Genomic DNA, 11834 nt, shown 5'->3' with positions numbered 1-11834 from the left:
GTGCTCTTGGCATTGGGTTGGGTTATGGACGGATCTTGGTGGTTTCGGGTATTTTAGGTTGGGGATGGGTCTGCCTTGTTTCCATCGCTGTGAAATAGGCGCCAGAAGTCGGTTTGCGGAAGGAGTTAGAGAGACGGGGAGCGTGCTTGAAGGGAAGCAGGGTGCAAGCGGCCCAGATGCTGCTCAGAGGAATGGAATCAGCACGGGGGAAAAAAAAAAAAAAATTTAAAAAGCGCCTTGGTCTGGAATAAAAGTGGATTCCTGCTACAAATTGAAGAGTTATTCACCATCAAATCTGCTTTTAGAGCCCTGGGGGAGGACGAGGCTTGTTGGGATAGCCTTTTTCCCTTGCTGGGACATTTTTGGAGGGGGGGTGTCTGTGTCCCACCATCACCCTTCCGATGACGCCGGGGGGGGGGGTCACCCCCCGCCTTTCCCCATCGCGAGTGGGGTGCGGATGCTGGGATGCCGGTGCCGTGGTGGGGGGGCTGTGGGAAGGGGTGTGGACGCCGTCGCGGGTGGGGGCCCCGCAGCCAATGGGTGCGGGGCGGGGGAGGGCTGCGTGCGCGGCCGGCGGAGCGGTGCGGGCGGGCGGCGTGTGCGGGGCCGGAGCGGAGGGGACGGCAGCGCCTGTCCCTCGCACCTTGCCACCCCTTCCGACCCCCCCTTTCCCCCCCCTTTTTTAATTTTTCTTTATTTTTCCCCTCCCCTATCCTGCGGTGCGGTTTTTTTTTTCCTTCCTTTTTTTTTTTCTTTTCTTTTTTTTTTTTTTTTTTTTCTTCCCCTCCCTCCTTCCTTCCTGCGCTTTGCTCCGGGAAACGCTGGATTTTAAACGTCTCCCCGCCAGGCAGTGAGCGGGGAAGGAAGGAAGGAGGAGGGGGGATAGAGAGAGAAACGCAGCCCGCGGTGAAACATGGCCCAGGCCAAAATGCACCAACCAGTCTCTTGGGTGATCTTCGCCGGGATGGCCGCTCTCCTCCTCTCCCAAGGTGGGTGCTGCGGGGTGGGGTGGGGGGGTGAGGATGCTGCGGGATGAGGGGAGGATGCTCCGAGGGGGAAGGATGCTGCGGGGGGGGAAAAGATGCTCCGAGGGGGGGGAAGGACGGGGGGGGGGGGGGGGATGCGGAGGGTGCAGCACCCCCCGGGGGGAGGGATGAGGATGAGGAGGGTCTCCTCTCATGTTGCGTCCCCTCTTGTGTTGCACCCCCTCTTTGCTTTGCCGGACCCGCCTTGCAAGGTCGTCCCAAAAACTCGGTGTAAACCCCGCGCTACTGGTTTCTCTCGCCGGGCTGGGGAGTTGGGAAGTCCTTGGCCAGCCTATCCCGGGCGAGCAGGGCTGTCTACCCCACCAGGATGGTGGGTTTTTTTGGGGGGGGCGCGCTGTGCAAGGAGAAGGGGGAAAAAAAAATCAGCAAGGGGGGAACGGAGGAGGCAGGAGCCAGCCCCATCTGGCTGGGAGCACCGAGCCTGTCAGCTTGTGTTGGTTTGCTGGCAGCCATCTGGAGGGGCTGTGGGAGCGGGGTTGTCTCCCGTGGGAGGGGGAGAACGGGGCCGCATCCTGCTCCGGGCCGCCTGCGGGGCTGGGACTGGGCTGGGAAGGGAGATGGAGCCGGGGGGCGGATGCTTCGCATCGTGCCCGGGATGCGGCCGGACCCCATCGCAGGTGGTACCCGGGGGATGCAGGCACCCCACGGGTGATGGATGCACCCCACGGGTGATGGAGGCGCTCCTGCACTGGGAAAGGAACCAGCTGCCTCTGTTCTGCCCCAGTGCCCACCCAAGGCTGGGGACAGGGTGTGGGTACCCCCTCTCCATGCCCAACTCAGCCCAGCCTGGTCCCCGCTTTGGCAGAGATGCTCCGTGGTGGGACTCTGGTGGAATGCGTGGGGCTGGGGACTGGTGGGGGGTGATGACCAGCTGCCACCCCTGCTCAAACTTCTGTCTCCTGGCCATACTGGGCCCGCTCTTGCGGATAGCCACCCCTGCCATATCGACCGGCACGGGCTGCTTAGCATGCACATCACACGCCGAGGCATTGCTCCTCTTCGCCTTCCTCCCTCCTCGAGCTCGCTCTCCTCCCAGGGCTGCTGCTTCCCACTCGGGATGCCCGCATCCCGCACCCCCGGCTCCCAAGGGGGTTTCCTGGGGATGGGAGCCCTCATTCCTTGGCTGCTGCCTCTGCGCTGAATTTCTCCTGCTCAGAATTTCTGCTTTTTTTTTTTTTTTTTTTTAATGCTTGATTTTTGCCTCCCGACTTGGCTTCCTTGCAGTCTTACTCCCTGCCTCTGGTCATCTCTCACGCTTCCCATCAAAGCTTACAGATAAGAAAGTAGTTGGGGTTTTTTTCTTTTCTTTTCTTTTTTTTTTTAATATATTATTCTCCTTGGCAGCAGAGCGGTGGGGAGGAACGTGCTGCCTCCCCAAGCAAAAAAATCCACCCTGCCCTGCCAGGAGTCTGCTGTGGGCGCCAGAAGTCGCTCAGTCACTGCTGGGGTGGGGGAAAGCAGAAACCCGTGTCGCACTGGGGGGACCCAGGGCAGAGCCGTGGGGTGCTGGGCCAAAGTATTGCACGGGGCAGTGTTCAGCAGGAAAAAAAGAGTTTGGGACTTTTTTGGGCTGGCAGATATTGGGTGTGCAGGATTGTTGGAGGGAGAGAGTCCCCTGGGAGGTTTTCTTGCATAATTGTATTTAAAAGAGTTGTTAAAAAAGTTAAAGAATGCCCAGCCAAAATAACATTGCTTTTAAGCCAAACCTTTCTAAGGGAATTTTTGGAGATCGGGGGTCATTCCGCCACCAAGGTAATACGTATATGCACACATTGCCGATTATCGGCCGTATGGTGCTGCAGCTTCATGAATTCTTCCGATATTCGCAGCGGTTTTTTGAATTTCTAACTTTTCTCTCTCACTTGGTATACAAAAGTGGAGCCGGCTCCTGTTTGAAAATGCGAAAATTATTGTCATGCAGGAAAACTGTGTTTTGCACAAATCTCCTACAAATAGCTGAAGAGATCGGTGCTGCCCTCTGCAGCGGTTTATCAATACTCCAGGTCGTTTCCCTATTTACAGCCAAACAAACAATAAGAAAAGTGGTTTGTGAGGATGCTTGAGCGTGAAGTGGGATAATTCGTAGGTGCTTGACCATCTGCATTTGTGCAAATGTCCATAGGTTCTCCAAGTTTTGGAGATTTGCTGTTGGTTTTCCGTAACGTCCCCTCAAAGCGGGAGCTGTTGAGTGTTGTGTCCGTTAGGAGGGAGCCCTCTGAAGTGTCCGGGGCGGTTTTGTGCCCGGTGATGCACCCGTTGACTCTACTGGGCGTTGGTACTGGAACACGAGGCCAACGCAAGCTCGCTCGGATGCTGCGTCTCCATGGGAATGAGATGCATCTGCTCATGGGAAGGGCAGAACCGGCCAAAGGTCCAACCATGGCTTGGGGGAAGGAACTGGGAAGAGGGAGGCTACAGAGTGCTGGGATAGCCCGGGGCATCGGGAAACCGGTGGCTATTTGGCAACGCAGCTCTCATTGTGTTTGCTGGATTTTTTTTTTTTTTTAATGATTTTTAAATAGAGCAGCGAATATCTAGAGCGTATTTAAGGACCCAACAGCGGCATTTTCTCTTCACTTTTTCCATTTTTCAAAGTGGAGAGGCGGTCTCCTAGGCACCCGGGGTCCCTGACTTACGCCCACCTGGATTTCTTGAGGAAGAGGAGGGCTTGTGAAAAAAATCCCACCCCAGCACTTGGGATTGGAAGACAGAAGAAAACTCTTCGCTCAGCCATGCGTAAAAGGATTAACCAGGCTAAAAGGTCATAGAAGATTTAGCTGGGCCTTTAGCATCTGTAAGCCAAGAATTATGGGAATTTGATTTACAAATTAGCATAAAGACCTTATTCTAATAAGCATACGAGCCGAAATAGGGATGTAAAATAATAGCATATGTCAACACTGTACGTGGCGTGTCCCTCATCCCAAAGAATTATTCGCTCCGTCGATGTGGCCGTGTTGCAGATAACTCCAAGCGAAACGCAGGCGATGGAGAGGCCGGTTGTGGCCTGGAGATGCCTCTGTGGGGGGAGCGACCGGCTGCTTCCCCTTGGGAAGAGCGGGATTCGGGAGCGCGGGTCTGGGCCGCGCATCCCGGGAGGACTTGTTCTCGGCGGAGGCGGGAGGGGAAAGCTTCTGGCAGTTGGTGCGAGGAGGTAATTGCGCTAATGAACGTGTGTAAGAAAAATTCCCTGTATCGACGTCTTTCTGTGAATACCCGGATTTATCGTTCCCCGGGGAAAATATTAGATGTGGCTTGGCGGTGGTTAATAGTTACCATGCGGGTCAATAAAATGTGATATTCACCCCAACAGCAGAAAATAGCTATTTAATAGGTAATAACAGTAATAATCAATACCTACATGATTAGATAACCCAGTTATATGGAGTACATAAAAGGAAGGGAACGCGCTCCGGTTACTCAACGGCCTGATTTGGAGCGTTGCTGAACATCTGTCATTCTTGGTGATTTTAACCAAAGCTGCGAGCGGGTATCCGGTGCCTCTGGAAATCAGGCCACCGCCTGGGATTAATTGGTGCGTTTTGAAGACTCAGCAGAGTAAACAGGGACCCGAGCAGACCTTTGCCACCGGAAAGATGCTGTTGAAAGCAGCAAAAAAGGTGGGATGGCACCTAAAAAGGTGGGATGGCACCTAAAAAGGTGGGATGGCACCTAAAACGCTGGGCTGGCGCTTGGGATCTCGGTTCGGTCGGTGGCTTTGCTGTGAGTGCAGTCCCCACATTTGGGATGAGCCTCATTGGCCAAGAGGAGACGAGTTTGACAAGTGAAGAAGATCAAGCGGTAGCTGTGAGCTTGGAAAAAACCTCCTCTGGTAAAACTGGATTTCTGAAGCATCGTAGGGACCATCCCAGCCAGCTCAAACTGGAGTTGTCTCATTCTTTTTACAAGACTTGGTGGTCATGGGTGCTCTGGAGGCTGCAACCGGTTTTGGGATGTCCTGGTGCATTGCAAAAGCTACTTTTTCTTTACCCATGTAGGTAATTTGGCCATCGTAGTAAGCCTGGCTTACAGTTTTTCTATCTTCCTCTTGTGCCAACCCCAACTTGTGCACGAGATGAGCACATTCAATGTTGGAAGTGTCTCCTTCACCTATCTGTCTTGCTGCTTTTGCATAAAAGTATTTGTATTTGTGATCCCCCCCGCCTTTTATTTTTTTCCCTACGGGGAAAAAAAAATGGATCAGTTGACAGATCTAGGTCAAGTTAGCAAGCGGGGCTTGCCGTTTGCTGTGATCAACTGGGGTGGAGGTGGAGGGGGAGAGCTCGCCAGCCTGCTTCCCAGGCAACTCGCAGGCAGACAGCGGAGGTGGGCTCCAGCCTTCCTTTGCAGCCCACGAAGCTTCATGGGGATCAGAAAAAAACCTTCTTCTGCATCTGTCTGTCCTTCTCAAACTTCAGTAGTGGCAGGAGTTGAACGTTCTCCAGTTGAACAGATGCCTTACTAGAGCAAAGCTTTAAAGAGGGTAAATATGATTTTTTTTTTTTTGTCGTTACTGATAGCATCACTCCTTTGCGCAGTGCAAATCTATTAGACTCGGCGGAACCCAGGCGCGATCCATCTCAGATGGTCATGGCAAAGGCTTGGAGCTGTGCCTTGGACTTGGACTTGAGCTCTTGGTTTCAAGTAGGGGCCAAAATGAGCAAGGTGCCAGATTTTTGGGATTCTGTAGTGGAAGTCTAAGCTGTACTGCTGTCTCCCGTCTTCAGCCAGCGTCCTGCGCCTCTGCACATGGGTCTCTAGTAACTTTTATAGGCAAAAAAAAAAAAAAATTACAAAGAATGAGTTGTTTGTCACTGCATCCCTTGGGACACCCTGACCATGGGGTGCTGATGCATCGTCCGGGCACCGCCCGCCCCGTGCTCCCGGCACGTTTGGAGCTGTGGCTGCTAGCCCGGAGGAGCTCACCGCCTCCCTCCTCCTTCGCTCTCGGTTAATAATAAATCAGAGGTGCTGCTTGTGCCGTGCTCTGTTGTCTCCCGCCAAGGAGGATATCATGGATTTTTGATGCGCTTACAGTTAATATGTCCAATGCTGAAAGCTGTTGTAAATTAATTGACCCTTTGACCCCCTTGTCCCGTTGACTGTTCCCACTAAAGACAATGTTCAGTTCTTGGCATCCTTCCCCCCCTTCCTCTGCTTTTTCCCTTCCTCCGACTCCTCCAACCTCCTGCCTGCTTCGCTTACTAATGAGGGGCGGCCAAAAAAGGCCCTGTGAGCAGGGCCTTCGTGCAGCCGAGGAGCTGCTGCTCCGAAACGCTTTGTAGCAGCCGTGCCGGGGAAGCCAAGATCCTGGAGACACAACGTGCATAAATTACTGGTGGTCAGAGTATTCCCTTCAAAAGTGCTGGGGAAGGTGGTGATGGAAGCTGGCGCGGCATCCTCCGCCATCCCGTGGGGACGGTGGAGCTGCTGCCAAGCTCAAAAGTCATGGCACAGCGCTGGGGACCGGCTGGAGGTGGGTGGACCCCAGCGTCAGCGGGGCGCAGAGGTGCTCAGCACCTCGCCTGAGGGCAACTCTGTCCATCTCGTGAGCTCCGGCTTGCGCCAAGCGCTTGGTTTTGGAGCCACGGTTGGGCTGGCTTGGAGGAAAGATGGGGAACAGGTCCTCAACTGGGGTTTGGTGGGAAGGAGCTGAAAAAGATACTGCAAGCCTGGAGGTCCTGGACTGGGATGGGTCTTGAGTTCACGTCCTTCGCTCATCTTGGTTGTTACATGGTCCTTCCTCTTCTTCCCTTGGCCGCGCACTCTAGAAGGCTACCAGCCATCTTTCCCCTCTTGCCTGGTCTGGCTGACCTGGATTTGCCTGGAAAACGGGGTTTTTCCACTTGCTGTGTAATTGTACGTCACTGGGCATGGGGGAACCCTGATGGAGCCTGTAAAACCACAAATCCTCAGCCTGTGGGGCCGGTTCGCGTCCTCCCGTGACTCCCGATGGGAGACAGCAGCTGCTGAGAAGTAGGGAATGCCACAGGAAATTGTGTAATATCGGAAACTAAGAGTATTTTTTTTATTTTATTCCAAAATGGAATAAAACGGAACAATTGCAAATTCCCACTGAAAGCAAATTCTGGGAAAAATAGGGATTGATTTAGAAGTATTTTTGTTCTGATTCAGACTTGCAGAAGCTTTCTGTACGAAGTTGTGAAGCGATTTCAAACAAAAAAAAGAGCTCCGAAGGCTGCGTTCCAGCAGCATCAAAAGAGCCTGGAGTCTCGAGCCTTGTTACTTTTTATTTTTTTTTTTTTTCCCAACTGTGATTTCTTCAAAACAGATCCTCTGCTAATGTTTTGATTTGCCCAGAAATGGCATTCTTGATTTAAAGAACTGGTTTGAAAGCCAGATCTGACCTGCCTCGTTGGAAGCGTGACAAGCACTTGCAGTGAGGCAAGGTTCATTAATATTGTAATATTATCTTGCCATTTAAGTGATTTTTTTTATTTTTTTTTTTTTCCCCTTTGTAGGAGTTATGTGGTGAATAGCACTAACTTTTTGGGTTGGCTTGGTTGTTTTCTAGCTTTTATTCCCTTTCTGCAGGACAGATGGCATTTATAGATCAGAGGGGTGCATGCATTAAACTTTTTTTTTTTTTTTTTTTTTTTTTTTTTTTGTTTGGCTGAGTCAATCCCCAAAGCCAGTGCCGGGGTTTTTGATCATGGGCACAAGGCCCAGGAGAGCGGCGGGGCTGGTTTGGCAAGCGGCGAATTTGGATTTAGCGTGAGCGACGTCTCTCTTAACCGAGCCCTTACTGGAGGAAGGCCGGCGGGGGGAGCGGGATCCGTCGGAGGCGAACCCAAAACCACGTTGTCGTCGAAGACAGCAGTAGAAAATTTGTATTGTTTATTGTGTGGCTTTTCGGCGCTTCCCGTTGTACGTTTTTGGGCTTCAAAGCCTGCCATCACCTCAGCAGCCGGCTCCAAAGCTCCCAAATAATGCATAAACTCTGATTATTCCTTCTGATCCACTTGTGTTTATGTAAATGGCTGGAAAAGCCGTTTTCGGCTTATTTCACGAGCTTAAGGGATTCATCCCAAGCCTATTATTGAAAAAAAAATCAGAAAGTGAAAAGCAACTTCTGAGACAAGGAATTAGCAGCTTGATGGCAGTGTGGGTACCACTGGGCTGTGTGGGATCCGTCTGAGAATTCCTCCGGGATTCAAAAAAAATCCAACAGGTCGCTGGGCTTTGTGGGGACTCGGAGGAGCCTTGCGGTGGATCCCGAGGGATGCGAGGGTCCCGGGTGGGAGGTTGGAGAGGGAGCTGGGGTGCAAACCAGCAGCGGTGCCAGCCCCCCAGCATCTCATCCTCCCTCTCCTGCTGTGTTCCCCCCCACCCGCCACTTCACCCAGTTTGGTCCCTTTTCCCCCCTTTCCTGATGTTAATTTCCCACCTGAGCGCCAAGTGCTTTATAAATAGCAAATCTGAAATGAATTTCCTAGCAGCAATCATTATCTCCCTCAACAGCCATTAAACATTCACACAAGCAGAGCAAAATGACAAAGGGGATTGATTTTTACAGTGTGTTGGGGGGAGGCAGGAGAAAGGAAATATGTTGACAAGGCTTTTTCCCCCCCCCACCCCCCTCCCTTCCACATCCTCGATCTTGAGGAATTTAAAATCACCCAGCAACATTTTTCAAGATCAGGTTGGAAGGGGGTGGCAGAGAGCCAAGTTAGGAAAAAATAAATAAAAATATTAAAAAAAAAAAAAAAGAGCACCTTATTCCCTTCTTCTTCAGCCCCTGCAAGCCTCGCCGCGATGTGGCGGCTGCGTGCGACTGGTAAAGGTGGAGCTGGTCGACGTGGCCCCGGCTGCGGAGATGAATATGTCAGAGCTAATGCCTCTGCAGATGGAGGGGTGGGCTGGGGGGGGCCAATCTCAGCCGCCTGCTCAGCAGAATAAATGTGTCGATGCAATAGTCGGGAGCCGGCGAGCTGCTGCCGTCCGAGGCACTGTAGCTGAAAATTTAACTTTGATTTCAATTTTCATATTTGTCAGCAATAATTAGATTCAAGAAATGTTTTTGCCGCTGTTCTAAAATACTAATAAGTAGGAGCCTTTGTAGTGTGGCTAATGGAGTCTTTTTTTTTCTTTTTTTTTTTTTCTAGTGGGCTAGAAAAATTCCATTAAAGGGAAAAGTCATACTGTATTACCGTGCTTTAACATGTGTTGCCCTGGCTGCCGCAGGAACATCTGCGCTGGGAGACAGTGGTCCTTGCTTTGAACCCGTGCCCGGGAACGGGGATGCTGTCCCATGGTGGTGGGCTGATGAAGAGGACTGGGAAGGGCGGTGATGCTCTTCGGGTTGGCTGGAGGCTTTCAAAGCGGCGATTTTGCGGCGGGAGCCTGGCGCTCATCCAGCCTGCTCGCTGTTGGCAGTTGATGTTTTTTTGTTTTTTTTTTTTTTCCTGTCTTGCGAATCCCCGTGGGGTTTAAAGCCTTGGATCAATTAGGGATCTCCCATTGCCGGCTTCGCCAAAGGCAGAATCCCCTTCTCCCTGCGCGGATTTCCCTGGCGCTACGTGCCAGGTTTTATCCCGGAGCCGTGCCGGCGAGGGAAAGGAAAGCGCTATTAAATTTGCCGGCGATGCACGCGGCAGATGGGGGATGCTCCAAGTTGTGTCGTTCTCAGGTTACTTCAGCCTATTAAGCAAACAAAAGCACTTGTGGAGTGAGAAATGGAAACGGCCAACGCGGCCCGATTAATCCTGGGTGTACGATTCCATTAATAAGGCAGCTTTTAATAGGTGGCTCTTTCCAGGAGCTGCGGGGACTAAGAATTGATGTATTCGCTGTAATTGTATTGCAACTAAATAGGATATGAAGAAAATTGTATGGAGAACCTGTTCCTTCGCTGCCGTTTTCCAATCAGTTGAAATAATGCTTCCCCCTGGAAGAGCCCGGGAAGGTAATGATACTTCCATCGAAATAGAAACAGGAATATTTTAAATTTTGATGGAGGCGGCTTCAGCTCATGCTTTTGCTTCCCCATAGAGTGGCCGGAAGCCGAAACAGCAGTTGGCAAAAGCACTGGGGGGACACACTGGGATCCCAATCCCCACGGAAAAGCCCCGTGGCTGGATACTGGGGCTGCTGTCCTGGGCTGGGCGATGGGATGTGGCTGCCGATGCAGAGAACTGTATGGGGTCTGGGAGCCTCCAGCATCTCTCTCGAGCTAACGGGGAGGTTTTGGGGAGCCCAGGCATGGGGGTGCCCCTCTGGCATCTCACTCAGAGCCTTTTTTTTCTCCTCATTGACAGGGAGGGGGACCTCCACCCTCCGCAGTCGATGTAGTTCACCGGGAGAGCTCATTAACCAGCCCGAGGTCCTGGCTCCGTTCATCCCCTGTATTTATTCAGGCCCATGATCCCAGGGCTCTGACGCTTTGTAGTCAACTCCTTTTTTCACACCCCGGCAAAAACTCATGCCTTCGTGGCTGCGGCTCCAGGTCCCCGTGGGATTCGGAGAGGGGTTTGGGCTTTTAGTGGCCAGCATCTCACCGAGGGCTCTTGCGAAGAGCGGCGCGGGTGCTGGGAGCGCGGCGATGCCGTTGGTACAGTGCGGGATGCAGAACTCCATAATATCAACAATATTGTGCACTAATTCACATCAAAGCCAAGGAAACGTTAACCATAACCAGCTGATTCAAAATCCAGGCAGCCTCTGATTATTACAACCAGTTTCTTTGTTGACGGGCTGGGGAATTTGGAGAAGTTTTGCAGATGCTTCTTGTCTGTTCGTCACTGCTGGCCACTGATTCGGGGTTGGTTGTTTTTTTTCAATCCTCCTCCCTATTTGTATGCATGCTCTGACCCTTCTTCGGTAGCTGGCTAGAGAGTAAATATAAAGGGGAGGGGAAAAAAAGGAAAAGGGGGGAAAAAAAAAAAAAGAGCCAAGGCACAGTTCAACTCAAATCCCTGAGGAAACAGATGTGATTGCAGTACAGAAATGGCTCCAATAAGGCCAGAAAGGAATATTGCTTTTATAGCTTTTGGGTTATAAAACATTTAGAAAATGTGATTGACTGGCAGGGCCTAATTTATCATTTACCCATTTCTTGCTCGCTCTCCATCCTCGTATCCACCCAAACACAGAAGCATGCTCAGACGGACTCATGGCCGCTTTTTTTTGCTCTCTGTCTCTCTTGTGCACGTAACACGCGTGCACACCCGTGTTTCCGTGCACGTGTTCCCCCATGCTCCTGCCTCCCTGTCCCTCCACCCGTGTCATGGATTTATCATCATTCCGCTAAGCGCTCGAACTCCTGTGGCTATTTATAATTAATGCTCAGAAACCTGCCAATCCATTTAATGACACTGGGAGGTCACGGCCTCCCTTATAGCTTCACATTAATCATCATTAGAGCAGTTCTGGGTTTTTTACATTCTTTTTAAATGTTAATTCACCTTTATAGTGCTCCTTTCAGCTCTGGCTGTAAAGGGAGGCTCTGGAGTCACTCCAGACTGTCTCGCAAGTTGTGTGCAGGTGAAAGGCACAGTGGGACAATCGCACTCGATAAAGTCTCTTGGATGTCTCCCGCTGGAATGAATTACGCTCGTAAACTCTGCCAGATGGGATTTCTTCAGTGCCCTCTGCTGCCTGCTCTTCCAGGGATGCTGGCACGGCTCCATCTCTCGGGTACCACCCAGCCCCTCGCGATCGCTCACTACCCGCAGAGATCCATGGGCCGCTGGGAGCCACGCGACGAGCGGTTCCCGGAGGGGAATAAGCTCATCGATGCCGGCGTGGAGCTTCAGAGGGCCGTGTGTG

The 11834-nt window shown here is 51.9% G+C and overlaps 1 protein-coding gene across 1 annotated transcript in view; it reads left to right on the top strand.

Annotated features, from left to right (window-relative positions):
• Positions 1 to 650: 650 nt before the first annotated feature.
• Positions 651 to 11834, top strand: part of LOC104480213 (protein CEPU-1) — a 303720-nt gene continuing 292536 nt past the window's right edge. Inside the window, exon 1 of the mRNA XM_086765981.1 lies at positions 651 to 989. Within this exon, the coding sequence (XP_086622107.1) occupies positions 914 to 989 (76 nt within the window). The 5' untranslated portion in view covers positions 651 to 913. The remainder of the gene's footprint in view (positions 990 to 11834) is intronic.

This window comes from Chlamydotis macqueenii, chromosome 24 (assembly GCF_036417535.1).
Source record: "Chlamydotis macqueenii isolate bChlMac1 chromosome 24, bChlMac1.mat, whole genome shotgun sequence".
NCBI lineage: Eukaryota > Metazoa > Chordata > Aves > Otidiformes > Otididae > Chlamydotis > Chlamydotis macqueenii.
The sequence above is the reverse complement of the archived record's forward strand: the minus strand, read 5'-3'. Positions and strand labels throughout refer to the sequence as shown.